The sequence below is a fragment of the Podarcis erhardii genome (assembly GCF_964252035.2).
Source record: "Podarcis erhardii genome assembly, chromosome: 1".
Lineage (NCBI taxonomy): Eukaryota > Metazoa > Chordata > Lepidosauria > Squamata > Lacertidae > Podarcis > Podarcis erhardii.
In genome coordinates this window covers 74,681,198-74,698,022 of record NC_138497.1, presented here as the reverse complement: position 1 = coordinate 74,698,022, position 16,825 = coordinate 74,681,198, and the positions used below count along the sequence as shown (strand labels likewise).

At 42.6% G+C, this 16,825-nt stretch overlaps 2 protein-coding genes across 3 annotated transcripts in view; both read right to left on the bottom strand.

Moving 5' to 3' along the window:
* NAP1L4 (nucleosome assembly protein 1 like 4) overlaps positions 1-7,409 on the bottom strand; it is a 34,286-nt gene extending 26,877 nt beyond the window's left edge. For both annotated transcript variants that reach the window (XM_081841703.1, XM_081841702.1), the window contains exons 1-2: positions 7,251-7,409; positions 710-743 (exon numbers count right to left, since the gene is read on the bottom strand). In XM_081841703.1, coding sequence (XP_081697829.1) covers positions 710-723 — 14 coding nt within the window. In that variant the 5' untranslated portion in view covers positions 724-743; positions 7,251-7,409. The remainder of the gene's footprint in view (positions 1-709; positions 744-7,250) is intronic.
* Positions 7,410-13,650: 6,241 nt separating this feature from the next.
* The window catches only part of CARS1 (cysteinyl-tRNA synthetase 1), a 40,947-nt gene continuing 37,772 nt past the window's right edge, over positions 13,651-16,825 (bottom strand). Inside the window, exons 21-23 of the mRNA XM_081842660.1 lie at positions 16,296-16,355; positions 14,906-14,989; positions 13,651-14,090 (exon numbers count right to left, since the gene is read on the bottom strand). Of these exons, the coding sequence (XP_081698786.1) occupies positions 13,956-14,090; positions 14,906-14,989; positions 16,296-16,355 (279 nt within the window). The 3' untranslated portion in view covers positions 13,651-13,955. The remainder of the gene's footprint in view (positions 14,091-14,905; positions 14,990-16,295; positions 16,356-16,825) is intronic.

Genomic DNA, 16,825 nt, shown 5'->3' with positions numbered 1-16,825 from the left:
CATGAGGAATTGCATATTTAACTGTACTGTACCCTGGAGTTGCACTCTTATATTTTCAGTTGGATTTTTATACACCTGCCAAGAAGTTGGACCACTACTGTTTCAGGACCTATTCTTCCTCTCTTGCTTTGTGAATAGTAGTTTGGCTATAACGCTAGTACACAATTTGAAGCACAGGTTCTAAAAATTCTCAGTAAGCTTCCCATGGGTAACTAAGAACAAAAAAAAAAAACCCTTAGTAGGAAGGACCCACATGTTCTATGTTTTAAGGGTATCAAGAATGTACAATGCACCATAAACTGACCATCACTCCCTGACACAACATGACCCAGTAACGGGGCTACACAGACCTACCAATTTCACACAGATTAGAAGAAAAAAAAAGCACAAACATTTTCAATTATATATTTTCAGAAATGTTTAATGCTTTTCAATTGTGTTGTTTTGCTGTTTTGTCATTTGCAGTGCTCCTCTGGGAAGAAAGGCAGGATATAAACTTAATAAATGGTCATCATCTCCTGACTCATTAAAGGGACCACGTCTTAACCAAAGAAAATCGGTATAGAAAACATGTTTTATTAAGTCCAGTGAAAGATTTTCTCAAGTACAGGGAACTCCCCATTTGCATAGTGGTTGTGCCGAAAACACCGCAAAACGTTTGCCACTAATTCTTAAAGACCCATAATTTTCAGGACTTTTCAGAACCTACCTGTTATCTGCCATCTGCGAGATCTTTTATCCACCTGTAAGACAATACAAAGAATTTAAAAGTATGCTGATACGTTTCCAAAGCAACTTTCATGGAATAGTATTATTTTTGTATATTATTTTTACTAATAGCCAATTACAGCATAAACCACTTCTGAATCACATTTAAAAATGGTTTCAACCATCTTGTATTATGGAATGGACTTGCTTTTAGAAGTTGAAATACATTTCTGTTATTTTCCACTGAAAGCCTATTGAATTGGGCTTAGCAGACTAAAAGTCAATCCTAGAATGTGTAAAATATATGGTTTTTCCCCCTTCATTAACAAACATCCAAACAACAGTAGCATAAACTAAAATCCCTACGTTATAGTTCATATATTTCATTTTTGCAAGACTAGAGGTAGAACTTATTTAGCCAATCACAATTTTTGAAAAAAGCTTAAATGAACTTAGAGCTTGAATAAATGCATCATTGTACATAGCAGAGTTGCCCTCTATTCTCTATTACTTTTGTAATGTATATAGATCAAATATCTCTATACTGACATCTGCAAGGAGTTGCTGCTCTTAACTGCATTCTAAGAAATGTAACTTTAAGAACTTGTGCTTAAGCATGCTTTTCATTCCTCCCTCGAATTTTTTTCCTTGTAAATAAATAAATAAAACGAATCATTTGCAAGTGTTGAAGAGAGAAACTCAAGAAATTACTCCTGTGGGCAGGATCAGAAGCAAAAGTGAGTGAAATAATGGGTGCAACTCTTGCTTTGTACGGTAGGGATACACTCCAACTACACAGAAGTTGGGGGTTTCTATACAAACACATGCCTCCATCCAGGCAAGGAAGCAGTATTGTCATTGTTATGCATTTGAGGGTCATGGCCTAGGCCACAGGCACGTATGGGGAACCTTTGGCATGCAAGTCAATCTTAGTCTGAGAGGCTATCTCCCCAAAACCACACCCATCTGTCAATCAACTGGTATCACTCTATTGCAGAGTTTTTCAAACTTTTCATGTTGGTGACACACATTTCAGACACATATCATTTCATGACACAGTAATTCAGTTTTATTAGCAAACCAGAGGTTAAACTAACCCCTTATAAGAGTCTTAGCATGACACATCTATACACTGCAGCCAACACACTAATGTGTCACGACACACAGTTTGGAAAACTCTGCCCTATTGGGTCGGTGATGGCAGCTGACAGGTAGGGAATTCTGTTATGCATTGGCAGAATTCTATGTAGACAGAATTGAACAGTTCATCAGCTGAAGATGTCATGACATCAGAACTGACAAGTGGGTGGTCAATTCATATATACCCAGAAAGTATACTCATACATACTCTGGAGCGTGGTTTTAGAAAATTGTCCATATGACTACAGTTAAGTGACTTGGATGTCATATTGTAGCAGGTCAGCATCAAACCATATTTTGGCATTACAAGCATGAGTATCAGACTCATGCTCTTCCCTTTGCTCCACTCTGAATTTAAGACAAACCAGTGTGCAATTTCATCCAAATTTTGTTTCCTGAAAAAATGTGGGGGGACGGGGACACTAAGGATCAGAACTTATGGGAAGTATCTTTGCAGTAGCCACAATATATGGCTCTGGCAAAGGATGCATGTAGGCCAGAACAAGGAGGAAAGGGCTGGAAAGCACATACAGGGCAACTGTCACCTTGCTGGGGTAGGGAGTCACCCCAGAGGGAAAATACTCGGAATCATGACAGGTGAAGTGGAAGTAAAAGAAGTAAAAGCCCACATGGAGCTGCAGCAGTCTTGCTCAGAGAACGAAGGCAGGCTGGCATGATGCTGGTCAAAGTTAGAGAGAGCCAAAAAGGCCTCACAGATCTGTTACCAGCTTGTTCAAGACGAGTGCAGGAAGACAGTCTACAGCTAGTGTAAGGAGCCTACAGGGAAGGAGGGAGGCTTCCTCTTCTCACAGCTGGATTTTCTACAGCAGAAATGGAAAACTATTGTCTCTTACTTGTTCATTGTCTGGCAATAGTGTTATCTTTTTACACACACAGAGAGAGAGAGAGAGAGAGAGAGAGAGGGAGAGAAAGAACAGCCCTTCCCAAGTGAAAGCTCTGCAAGGAAAGCAACTGGTTGGGTGCTTCTGCTGGACAGTGGCATAACACCCACCCACCCCTTTTAAAAGAGTTCATGTGCACAGTGTGTAATGGCTGAAAAGTGATTCTGCTGAAGCCTTGGTGGTGCTGCACAGGAAGGGAGCCTGGAGGGAGGAAACACCCTGGACTCTGGCTCTTTTTTTTGTTTGTTTCTTTCCTGTGAATCAATGTTCCATGAGAAAAAAAGTGTTTCTCCACCTCTGATACACAATATCAAAACTCTCCAAAATATATTTTGGTTACATTTTAGCAAGGTTTAACAATGATAAATATGGTGGAGATTTAAGTTGTTGCTATTGTTGACAAAGAAACTCTTAAAAATCTACTGCAAATCACCCAGATTACTACTTGTAGAATCTTACCTACTTTTGTAGTTTCTTACCTACTTCTGCCCACAAGATCACATGACAAACTGAAAAGCAGGTAAGAGCAAAAATCTGAAAGAGCCACTCATTTGGGAAAAAGCTATTCATCGCAAATCTGGGCCAGCTCACTGTTTCTTAAATTTAAGATGAAGTATTTCTGATTTATGGTCAGAAAGATTAAGAAAACAGCTAAACATGCAGGAGTGATCGGAGCAACAGTTACTGCAACAATACTAAAACTATACTTTACACCCAATATGAGGCTGCTGAAAGAGTCCTCTCTTTCAGGTTCTCCCTGTCTTCCCATTTAGGATAATTTATTCCATGTTGTGACAATATAATACTCTGAGTTCCTGCCTTGCATGTTACTGGCATTAGCTGGGAGGGTGGGGAGGTGACAGACAATGTAATGACTGCATTAAATGGGATATGGATGAAGGATGGCGGGGAGAGAAGAACTTGATATGGGGCTGCAATTTTTGGCAGCAGTCCTGTGTCATGTGCAACACGTAGTTATGACCTCTGTAACAGAGCAAAATACCTACTTCAAAGATATAAAATATTAGAAGTACCACTTAGAAGCCCAGAAGACAAACATCAGAATATTTAACCATAATCACAACTTATAAGCAACCTCTAAAGATATGTAGCCTGCAAAGGTAGTTGAATTAAAGTTTACTGAATGGTCAATATATGGGACATATTTAAAAATAAAGGCACTTTACGTGAAGTTGCTATCAAATAATAAGACAAAGTTTGACCAATTCAGTCAGCAATAGATTGTTTCATAGATGGAATGCTAAATTCTACTTTGATTTTCCCCCATCATTATCCACACTGACAGCCAGTGTGTTATAGTGATTATAGAGTGTTGGACTAGGACCCATGAGACTAGGGTTCAAATCCCCACTATGTCATGAAGCTCACTGGGTGACTGTGGGCTAGTCACTACAGCTCAGTGGGTTGTTGCGGGAATTGTTTGAGGAGCGGGGAGAACCATGTAGGCCACCTTGAGCTCCTTGGACAAAAAGATGGGACATAAAATGCAATAAATAATAAAAATAAATACAATAAATAAAATATCCATAGAATAACATTAAAACTACACAAAGTAGTTTAAAGAAAAATGTAAGTGACAATGTGTATTAACACCAAATTCTCAGTCATGTGAGGTAGAACACAATGCTTTTATAAGCATGTTTTCACCAACAGCAACAGTCAACAAATTCCAAAAACACTTGCAGAAGTATTTCAGCAAGCTGAATTGCCAGAAATCTGTAGGATTATGGTTATAATGTATATTAAATTAGATATCAGTCAACATGACCATATTTCAAACCTTTTATAAAGCAGACCCACAAACAAAACATGTTGTGTAGTGAATTGTCCTACTGTGAATGGAAGGGCTCTTTCCATTTACAGATGGGACCTTCTTCCTCCAGCTCCTCACAACACTTCCCACCATGTTTTGGAGGGGCCCCCAACCTTCTGCAGAATATTCAGGTGGTACAGAGGAATGGAAGTATTGGCAGGAATTGCTTCCACTCCCTCCTCTGATGGGATCATCTTATGGTGGGAGTTCTACTCATGGAAAACCTGAACACAACTCAGTCCTCAAAGGGAATCAAGTTATATTTAATGTTATGTAAGTGCCATAGTCCTTCACAGTAACTGTCCTGAATACCACCAACCAACAACATGGTGATCAACAAGATTCCTGAAATCTACTAATTTCATTTGCTTACTCATTTCAGAATTACTTTTGTAAACGTGTAGAACTGAGACAGATTTTCTGCAATGTCCCTAGCGGAATTTGTAGCCAACAAAGGCTTGTTTGAACTAGGCCTTTTAAGGATCATATGCACATGTTTAGCGGAAGATGTAAACTTACACCTGTCTTTACTGCTATGCAACAAAATTAGCCACTTTATCTCAAAGAGTAACTGACAGCAAGTTGTAAGCAAAATATAATTTAGTTTCCAACCAATATTAATTTGGTTTTCAACAAAGGACTGACAGTTCTTTCTTTTCTTCCTTGCCCCATCAGTTACAATAGTACATACTTATTAAAAAGCCAGTCAAGTATGCAAAGAATTATACCTAAGAAGCAAGAGCATTTTAAGAGACCGTCTACACTGTCAGTCGAAAATAATTAAAGAAAACTGCTGGTAAGTGTCTATATTTTGGGAGCCTTCCAAAAGTGGATTATTTGTTATAATTAATGCAACCACAATAAAACTACAAGATTTGCATCTTGTTTCATCAAGTCTTGTAGACTGGGCTCCTCTGGGAGGAAGGGCAGGATATACACTGAATACATACATACTACTACTAATTATTACTATTCATATGAACCAGAGAAGGACTGCAGTTCGGTTGTAGAACATCTGCTTTGCACCCAGAAGGTCCCAAAATCAACTATCAGAATTTCCAGGTGGAGCTGGGAATATCCCATCTGAAACCCTGAAGAGCTACAGCCAATTAGTTAGAAATAAATGTGCAAAACAAACTAAATGGCCTGACTCCATATTTTATTTCATAACATCTATATACTGCTTGACTGTACCACAAAACCCCTCAAATTGGTTTAAGATCTAAGATAGCTGTTTAAGTTTACTCAGATATAATTCCATAATGTTTAATGGGGCTTGTGCACACTTATTGGAGAGCATCTGTCATGAAGTGGGATTTAATTCTTATAATGTATAGGAGCTCATGGCTATCCAGCTGCAGTTGACTTCAACTCCTATCAATCCCCTGAGTATTCAAATGGGAGGAATCAAGATGAAGCAATGGTAAATAGGAGCAAACGTTTGCAAACTAACAGGAGAAAGAATCTGTATGCTAAGGAACACAAACAGTAGTCATGCTGAGATTCTACTACAGGAAGATTTCAACCCACATGGTGTTATTGTGTACACAAGTCATTACTGAATATTATCTTCCACAATGCCACCTATTTCTGAAGGAATGGGTTTCTGTGCAGTAAGTTTAAAACTGACCCAACCCCCCCTTTTCTTTTATATATATTTTTTGACTGAGTTTCACATTGATCAGCTAAGTGTTACATTTAAAAGTTTGTCCGAGCTGACTGACCAGTCCAGCATGATGAAACTTGCGTCCCCAAGGTCTTGCATTTATCAGACTCTTTCAAAACTTGCATCAAGTGCGAGTCAATTATCTTTCTAAGCCTGGAAGATGGTGCGGCCCCTGCAATAAGAGCTACAAGTACAGGAGCGATGCCAAACCACAAAGGAAAATTATGGCTTCCGTTACAGAACTTGCAGTCAGAAACCCTCGGGCAGGAACAAAACTATGTGTTCTCTATACAGCGGGTGGGGGGGAGGCTGAGAGGGAGCAGTGACTAGAGGGCGCTGGCAGGAAAAACAAGGGCCTGCCAGGTTACATACTGCAGGGCCTACATCGGGAGAAAAAAAGAGGGGGGCGCTTTTCACGGTGTTTATCTATACGGCAAGCCTTTCATAAGGCGCGCACACAGGGCGCCAACTGACTTCCCCGCACCGCAACTCCCGCCCCCGTTTCCCACGGCACACCTTCCTAGATAGCCATTTTTAAAGCGGCGTGGCTTAGACAGCAGGACGGGAAGAGAAATCGCAGAGCACATGGCCGAGAAGAGGTACGGGAGCGAGAGGAAGCGATACGCGCGTGTGTGGATGAGCCCGGGGTCCGCCCTGAGGCGGCGGAAAAAAGCGGCTCTCCTCCCATCCGCCTGCGGCAACCCGTGTGAAGAATCTTCAACCCGTGTGAAGAAGCGCCGCATCTCGGAGCCTTAATAGCCGCTCCGCCGCGCCCAGAGCCAAGGCCGCTCCTTAAAATGGTGCCCGTGCTGGGACCGGACTGCCCCACCCGCTCCCCTGCCTGTTTCCCCCCGTCAGCCGGGCCTCGGCAGCACAACGGGGCCTGCTCGCCTTCCTCTCCGCCCTTCAGCCCGGGTGTGCAGCAGCAGCACAACAGGCCCGCTCCGCGCTGCGCCCCGCCTCGCCCGGGCCCAGCCCCCGCTATCCCCAACTCACCTACCTGGCCCGGCCCTTGCGTCTCCTCACGCCCGCAATAGCAGCGCCCAGGCTGATCCTCTCACTCCGACTCACTCGGGGCTGCGCCGCCCTAAAGAAGGCCGCCTCCCATTGGCCGACGCGACAGCGCCGCGCGCAGTAAGAGCCGTTCGGATTGGCCTGGGCTTAGCGGCGGCCGCTGCTCCACACGCGGGACATGTTGACTTTCCGGCAGAAAGGGGATGAGCCAATCAGAGCGTGGGGAAGGTGGGAGAGCTCGCGCTCGCCGCGCGTGCGCGGGACCGCTCTAAGCGCGAGAGAATTCTCCGATGCGGGGAAGGGGGCGAGGCGAGAGCAGTGGGGTGGGCGGGGCTTGTCCGGTGGAGTGAGGGAGGCGCTGGAACGCGCCGCGGCATTTAAAGGAGCAGGAGCTGTTTAAGGAAACAATGGGTGCGGAGGTGGAAGGGGCGGTCGGCTCTGCACTAACTTAATGCTTGCGTTTTGCCACGGCAACGTTTGTGATGGACAACATCTGAGCGCCTGGCGCCAAGCTAGAGCTAGTCGACTCTCACCTCGAGGCTGAGGCGTTTTAAAGTGAGAGTATTGTGCCAGTGCTTCGACGCATAAGTAAATTTACTGCCAGGTAATTTAGTAGGAACCAGTGGCCCTACCGCTTGTGCTGGATTCCGCTCCCATCAGCTCCAGCCTTTATGTCATATAGTCAGGGATTATGGGAGCTGGATATCAGCAACAGTTCCCTACTCCCGTCTGAAAGGGACTGTGTGCTATGGTGACGGATAATGCAAGAAAGCCTCAAGGAAAGAATAAACGTATTGCACATTTGTGCAGAATCACGTGTTCACATCCTGGCAAGAAATTGCATTCGCAACTTCCTACCCTCTGAATATGCAGCGTTTTAGAAATCCATCACAGGCGTGTAAGACGGAACACAGTAATCCCCGCTGTGAAGTGTAATAGCTTTGTAAAAAGTAGTTAATTCACAGATTCAAAGTTGGGCTTCTTGCTATGCGTGAGCATCACGAATGAACATGCAAATAGGCCCAAGGCTAACTGTACCATGAGTTCCAAAGGGTGCCAATATGTCTAGTTTCAAATTTCTCATATCTGTGTGTCAAAAGAGGTGGGAAGCAAAGCAGGATGGTATTATTTACTGTTTACCATACTTCCAGTTTTTAAATGTCAGTGACTTTAGTCCTAGACATACTGATTTAGAATGAAACTCCATTGAAATTGACATAGGATTGGGCTGTGGTGACAGCTGCTGCAGGAGAAAGGGTTAGAAAACCCCTTGGGGCAGAAAGTTTCTCCTGCCATGCAGTGCCAACTCCAGATTGCAGAGGGGCACCCTTAAGGCAAGATGCCCTCAGAGCATCCAGCTATTTCAGTGCACACCTCACAGAGGCACAGGAAGCTGCCTTATAACAAGTCAGAAAATTGGTTGTTCCAGCTCAGGTGTGGAGAACCCTTTTCAGGCTGAGGGCCACATTTCCTTGTGGTCAACTTAACGGGGGCTGCATACGGCCAGAAGCAACAGTAGGCAGAGCGACGGATGTGCCTCAAGCCTACATTTCAGCCATGCAGAGCATGGCACACAACACCTATATTTTTGCCTTCCAGACAGGCAAAAGTACTCAAGGAAGGGGTGGTCTGGGGAAGAGTCCTGAGAGTCAAATGAAGAGGCCCAGAAGGCTGTATTTGGTCCCCGGGCCTTAGGCTCTTCATCCAGGCTCTAGCTCAATATTGTCTACACTGGCCAGCAGCAGCTCTCCATGGTTTCAAACCCGGGTCCCTTTCAGCTTTATCTGGACCTTCTGGGTTCAAGCAAGAGTAGGCAGGCAAGCAGGTGGGACGTTGGCTCACTTAACCACTCTGGGGAGAGCAGGCTGGCAAGGAGGAGTTGCTGCATGCTTGCTTACTCACTTGCTGGGAGCCAGAATAGAAGTATCAAGGAGGAAGCCGTGGCAGCTGCTGCTCCGCCTTGCTCATTCACCAAGATGGGTGAGTGACAGCAGCAATGAGGAGGAAGGACGGTGTTTGCCACTCACCCCCCTTGTCACGGTCTCCCTCCAGAATGCTCCTGCTGTTCCACCTTGTTACCCTTGACACTGTTCTCTCAGACTTCCTCTCCCACTCTGAGTGAGCAGCAACAGTAAAGAATGAACAGCAGCAGGGATTATCCTCTTCCTGGGATGTGGACCTTGGTGGATACCTGCTGATGCCAATCCCTGCCCTGCTCCCCACCCCTCCAGTGCTGATTCCATGTCCTTGAAAGCAAGAAGCCAAATCCCTAAAATATGCAGAGGAGTGCCCTTGTCAAGTTGTTTTGACCAAGTAATTCAAGTGCTGAAGTGGGGTGTGGGGTGGGGCTGTTTTTCCCCCTTTAGATATTAATCATTGCTGCAAAGACAAAAATCGGAGCATGCCAATCTGCCTACCTTCTCAACGAGTCATTTCTGTAGAAGCAAGTTTCCAGCACACACACTCACAATTAGCTTGTGCACTTTCATTGCTAAACCTGAATAGTCAGATAGTCTTTGACATTTTACACACCACCAATTAGGGGAAAAATTGAGAATACTGCCTCAAGATAGTTCTGAAATCGTTTTAAACTTTGAAACAGAAGCCATGTTTGGTGCCAGACACCCTTCATTCAATAAGATCACTCTTTTCTCCTCCGGTCCAGTCACAAAAAGTTAGAACTCCTGCAGCATCGGATCAAAGTCCTGTCTGGTCCAGTCAGTGGTATCAAGCCAGGACTTTCAGGCAGAAGTTCAAGGTTCCAATCAGAATGAATATGAAGGCCTTCAAACACAGCAGGGCTGGCTTATCACATTTTGAAGTAAACGAAGAAATAAAACATTATTGTCTAAGAGTAACATACACAGTAAGACCTTTGGAACTTCCCAATGTTTGGTAGAGCAGTCTGTAGTATATCTGTTGCTATAGGACAGGTGTAGGGAACCTTTGGCTTTCCATATGTTGCTGAACTACAACTCACAACAGCTCCAGCAAGCATATGGCCAATAGTCAGGGGTGATGGGGGTTGTAGTTCAGCAACATCTCGACTGCAAAAGGCATACACAGTGCTATTTTTTCTAGAAAAATAGGTTCTGTGCCCACCTCTGCTGTAGGATGATTATGGAAGCGGGATCACACTGCTGTTTTCGAGATTTACGTGGAGGGGGGTACTGGGAGAGTTTTAATGTATCTGATAATATTATTTATTATTGATGTGTTTTGTTTTATGCTCTGAGCCCCTCTTGTGATTTTTAATGGAGAGTAATATTGTTAACAATACTAATTTTTAAACGCACAATTGCCGATCCTGTTTGGTGTTTTGTAACACTGCCAGAATCATAATTCCCTAATGATATGTGCTACCCCAATACTGTGCATCTTTCCACAGAAGTGCCACCCACTGAAATGCACCTTCTTACAAAATATGCAATTTCCAAGGATATAAAATTTTAAATGTATTATGTTGCTGAACAGTTTTCTTTTGGGGGCAGCTTCAAGAGAACAAACAGCGCAGCAAACAAGCAAATGACACCTATGCCGGGGTAAAGCTTTTCAGTAATTTGTGGTTTGAAGTTTAGTCCTAAACCTTGGCAGGGTGTGTACAGACATAACACTTATCTCTCAGCCAAACTTATTTCACCCAACTGTTGTGAAGCTAAATGGCTACTCTGAATTCCTTGTAGAAAGGCTTGGATATAACTAATGAGAAACACCCCTGCTTCCAAGGAAGTGAACAAGATGGTGTCATTGGTTGCTGGATTCTAGAAAATGGGCTGTACATCTTCCTCTTCTTTATCAAATAGCCTTGACTACAAAAGCTATTTTACCTCATCATCCGTTTGCGTGCCCAGTTCTCCCTTAGGGAGAGCTCTAGTTTCCTTAGGCAGGATGGGAGTAGATATCGGGGTGCTATCTGACTCAGTTGATGAGGCACCTCTCCTTCGGGGGCCCTGCACAGAAAGATTCACATTCTTCAAACATTTCTGTTGCATTCCTTTTTGACAGGAACCCACTTGCCTATGCTATCAAAGCCATTCAGGAGGAGAAGGTAGACAAAATTCACAGATATGTGGAGCATTGGAATGTAACAGATCCATTGATTTATTTGTAGGTTTTGTCATGCACTTTCCTTCAAAGAGGTCTCAAGCAGCTGTCATGAGGAGAAACAATATCACAGAATGGTGTGCTATCAAGTATCTGATAAGCACAAAGAATTCCACTGAAGTATTTAAACAGGAATCACACTGTTATGCAGTACAAATGAAGTCAAAATATGCTTGCCTATAATGCGGCCCCGTTTCTACACAGATTTTATTTCATGAGCAGATGGTACACAGAATGGAGCCTCTCTAGTTGATATCTTAATAGGTGCGTGTATGACAGGATGAGAGGCGGGGTTTTTTACCTTTCTTCCATCAGAAACACTTTCCAGTGTTTTCTCTTTGGATAATTCAGCAACACTGCCACAACATCCCTGAGAATTTGTGGGCATGTTCTAGATACTGACATGGGGCACTGACCAAGTTTCAGCATTGCTCTGTGTGAACTGAGCATACAGCCTACAATACACATCCTCCTGGCTGCACATTGCAGGGCAAGACCAATTGCAGGGAGCAAACTCTCTGCATATCCTAATGGATCTTTCTCATTAAGGAATCCATGAGGTTTCTGAAAATAGTTTGAAAACCAGTGCCCTGAGATGTGCAGTGTAGGACTTTAGGCATTGCAATCCCCAGTGTGACATTCTGTGCCAGTTGTTATCAAGAGCAGCCACTGTTACAACCAATCTCTTGACACAACAAGCAATTTATGCTAGCAGTTCCTGATCCAACAACTGCCAAGCAAGTCGAAGCCTGCACACCTGCACGTGAATGATGAACTCAGCTTGATGCATATCAGACTATAGAAGCCATTTAGTTAAAGGTTGCTTGATGATCTCATGCAACCTATATAGCTCCTTGGGTTTCGGCCAATTTAAACAATGGCCAGGATTTAGTAGTACAGTACATGAGAGAGAAAGCTTGTAGAACCTCTCATGACATGATCCAGTTTATACTGGAAGGAGTATTCTAGCATCATACCCTTAAATCAGACATGTCCAACTCCCAAGAGACTGCGATCTACTCCCACTATATAAAATCTGGCAGTGATCTACCCATTGAGGGTTTTTTTGGGGGGGGCGCATCATTCAGGATCACGTGATCGACCAGGGATGCCCCGCAATCGACCGGTTGAACATGCCTGCCTTAAAATGATGCCATCTGCTGATTGTATAAACCAACCATGAGTATGCAACTCTTGTACAGCCTTGTACTCTCTCTATTAAAAAAGCTGGAAATTCCTGGAGGTGGACAAGTATAAAAAAAGGTCTCATTCACAGCTTAAGATAACTGCCAGTGTCTTCATGTTAACCAGGGAGCCAAGGCAGTGCTTTTTGTTCCTGGCCAAGAATCATCAAGCACTGCTGTGCAAAGATGATAAGGAAGTTGCAGTACCCTGTATTTCCAGGATGCCATTTATCTGGAATTGCAGATTTTCTTGCCAACTTTATTTCAAAACCAACAGCCAAAATATAACATTTATTAAGTCTGTTTTAAATGTCCAGGCACTTTAATTTCAGGGCTTCTCCTTAGAGTACAGGCAGCCTCAGTGGTGGTCTCTGAATGTTGTTGAACTCCCACTTGCCCCCACAATCATGGCCAGTGGTCAGGGATAATAGGAGCTATAGTTCAATAACATTTGGAGAGCATCATCTTAGCTACAGCACTGCCTTAGGGGATCCCACTCCTCAGTATGTTTTTAAGGGTAGAGGCAGTGACCAATAGTCGCTGTCCACACTAACTGACACTGTACTCCATTTACACATTGCTTAAGCAGCTCAGTCCAGCAGAATGCTCCTGCTGGAGAAAAACACTGGTGCCCTTTTCCACTTCCTCAAGGTTATCCTTTTAAGCTCCTCAAAAGGAGCAACAAAACTAAGGGGGGAAAGACATGGCATTTGTGGGGTCCCCATAGAGGAAATGAATTGAAGCAGGTGTATTCTTAGGCTTAAAGTTCAGAAAGTAAATGTCAGAGGCAGCACTTGGTTACCCAAGTTAAGCACATGTAAAAACTGCTTCTGTTGAGCAAAGCTAAGCGCATGTACTATCCATATTACAAACAGAATTCTCCCCATAGTTTTAACAGATGAATTGAGACATTGTGAGTTTGGCTTGAATGACTTCTCACAAAAGATACAAGACCAGCTAAAGTTAAGGGGTTGAATCCAGAGTTCCATGGAGCAAAAGTCCATGGATGCTGCTACAGATGGTAGAGATGGAAAGGACACTGTCTCTGATCCCCCCTCCCCCTACGCACCTCTATTTCCCCAAAAAAATCTTCTTAGGGACAGTTAGCAAATAGTTTATTGACTTGTATCACATAAAAATATTACAGAACCTTATTTAACTAACAAAACTTTTATTGACTTTTTAAACAAGGTGATATTAACCGTGCAATCCTATGCATGTTTACTCAGAAGTCAGTCTCATTGTGTTCAATGGGACTTAATCCCATGTGTGTATAGGATTGCAGCGTTACTTTTTGTTCAGCACAATATGGAAAGTTAAAGCCCAGTGAAAACGCATTTCCCCTCACAAAGTTTATCCAGCTGTATATTTTATTTAAGAAGCAGATTGTCCAAGCTTTGTTCTCAGTTTGCAACTCCATTCTGAACCATTTGAAGATATTCTTTGTACAGTTTTTCTTGTGCTTCATAGAGTTTCTTTAGTTTCTTTGTTTGACCTTTGCTGAGTTCTTTGCCTTCTGTGTCATGAGTTGGAAACCCCTGGAAAACATTAATTCATTATCTTTGGACCATGTTATCTCAACGTTTTTGTTTCTTTCTGCTGTGGTAATGCAATAGCATTATCCCTTTTCACCAGTAATTAGGCATTATCAACAAGAAAAATAAAAACCTGGGTTCTTTGCTTATTTATTCAAGCCCAATAAACCACATATGTAACTCCAAAAGATTCTGAAAAAAGCAGTAACACATCAAGTTAGGAAATGATTTGGAAGAGTTTAAGGCTGAACCTCCTTATTAAGCATCAGTTAGTAGTCAACATGTCTGTCTCCTCTAGGTGCAGGAGGTAGGGTTGTTAGGACTCACCTGCCTTATCACTATTTTCCTTTACATGCACAGAAAACCATAGACATGCATCCTCATTGAAGAGGGGTGAAAAATGTGCCAAAGTTACAAATATGAAAAGGCTCTAGAATTTGTGGCTGTAACAAAAGACTCACATGCTTTCATATGATGCAGAATTATTTGGGAGCAAGTCCCATTGAATTCAGTAGAGTTTACTTCTGCATAAACGTGCATAGGTTGTATAGCTGGTGTAGTGTGGTGGTTGAGCTCTAGCCATGAACTCTCAGCCAATATACAATATAGGGGATAATAATACTGCCTTGCCTTACAGTGTGTTCTAAGGATTGCAATTAGATAATGCACGTAAAGCCCTTGGATCACTTAAAAGTGCTACACAAATGTTAATAAAATAATGCTTACTATCTATCTATCTATCTAAATTGTCCAGGATTGAATTAGCAGCTTTCCCCAGGATACAATGTTCAAGGAAGAAAAATTGCAGTAATGCTTACATTTTCATCAAATTTGGAATACTTGTCATGCTCCGATTTAAACATTTCTCCTGGGGGGGTTTTCATTTTTGCCAATTTTACTGCCTGCAATATATTTAAAAAGTGTTACAACTCTGGAATACATGAATATCACAGCCAGTATTAACCTCCTACATCAAAACAATTCCTGAAAACAAATTTAAGCTAATACTCTGATGCTCATCCTTCCTAAGACACAACCCGCCCCCACAAAAGGCTGTCAGAAAAGCATATAAGTCTTTGGATTTAAAACTGGTTTGGGTCCTGAATACAAAAGTATTTTCAAAATCTGCTGAAACCTGTGTTTTTATTTAATTTCCCCATTTTCTCATACCATGTATTGCAAGATGCGAGAACAACTTGCAAAGCAAATGTCTGGTAAAGTTTTAAGAGACACTTGCTATTTTAGCTTTCTATTGGTAAGACATTCCCCTTTTAAAGAGATGCTGCTCTGTGCACTTGTGGTGTTGATGATAAGAGTTTTTAAATATATTGAACTCGATCCAGATCCAAGCAGGAGGTGTGCTTACAAGACACTCCCATTGGTGGAAAGGAGTAGGGAGGAGAAATTCTAGTGATCCCTCCTCCTGCCTGCAGCTCCCTATGCCCCTTGAAAAGCTGAGTTGGAGGGATCCTCCATAACACTATAGAAGGTCACAGAAGAGCCATTCTAAATGCAACCCAGCAATATGTTGACTCTATAGAAGACAGAGGCCTAGCAAAACATGAACATTTTGCAGATGATCAAAGCATACGCCAGGAACAAAAATAGGCTATGTATACATGGTAGGGGTGGAGAGATTGGGGTGGTGGTAGCAGAGAATATACAGCATATTTGGGCTACCAGGCTGTGACTGAAGCAGATTCAGTTTTGCCTGTTGATAAAGCCACCCCACACAACTGAGAAGCCATTTCCTTGTGTTTGGTAGCAAAACCCAATGTTCTCTCCTGAAAGATTCCAACATAAAATGTTTGGAATAAATGGCTATAAGCAGAGAGTTGGCTGGGCAGGTCTCTCCGCATCTCACTCTCTGCTAATATTATACTGTTGGTTCTGGAAAGAGGGTGTCTTTGGCATCTGTTGGATGCTGGAGCAGTTGAGTGAGTGTCATTCATGCTGTAGGTCTACCAAAGTACTCAATGGTTTGGGAACGGCTGCTGGGGCAAAAGGTGGTTCAGGGGTTTATGTGTTGAGGGGCTGTGTGGCTTAAGGTCTCTCTAACATTTTGGCTCTGCTTTGCAGCTCACATAACAGAGGAGTAGGTGACATAAACGGAAGATAAAGCCTGAAACATGCCTTTTCTCGCCTGACATCAGTGCCATTAAAACCAACCTTTAAAATGTATATTTAAAAAGTATTTGGTTACTTTACCTCCTGTTCCTGTTTCTTTCTAGCTGCCTCTTCTTTCTTCCTTTTTTTCTCTTCTTCAATCTATGGAAAAAGAATTTGAAAAGCAACATCAGGATTTAAAAAATACAGAAGTAAATCACTGAGCATTTTATTAGCAAATCATCCACAGCTATGTTTTATACAGCAGGATCCTAATTAAGCTGTTAGCTTTACAAAGTTCTATCCAGAACAACCAGTCTTTGACTTTTGAGGGAATTAAAATCACCAGCTCTGCATGTTCCTCATTCATATGCACGTCCCAAGGCTCACCATAATGCAATAAAAATAGTATGTGTGCTAATGTAGTAATCTCAAGATTTATGTCGGAAGGTACTTGTTAGGTGGGTGGGGAGAATGGTGTCATTATTTTTATAGGAGTGCATCACCACTGAGGGCTACATCTATAAATGGGAAGTAACTTTTATTTTACTTGCTTATAAATGACAGGATTTTTGTTCATTTTTCTCTCTGAAGATGGCACTTGTCAGCTCCAATGAGTGAACATACCAAGA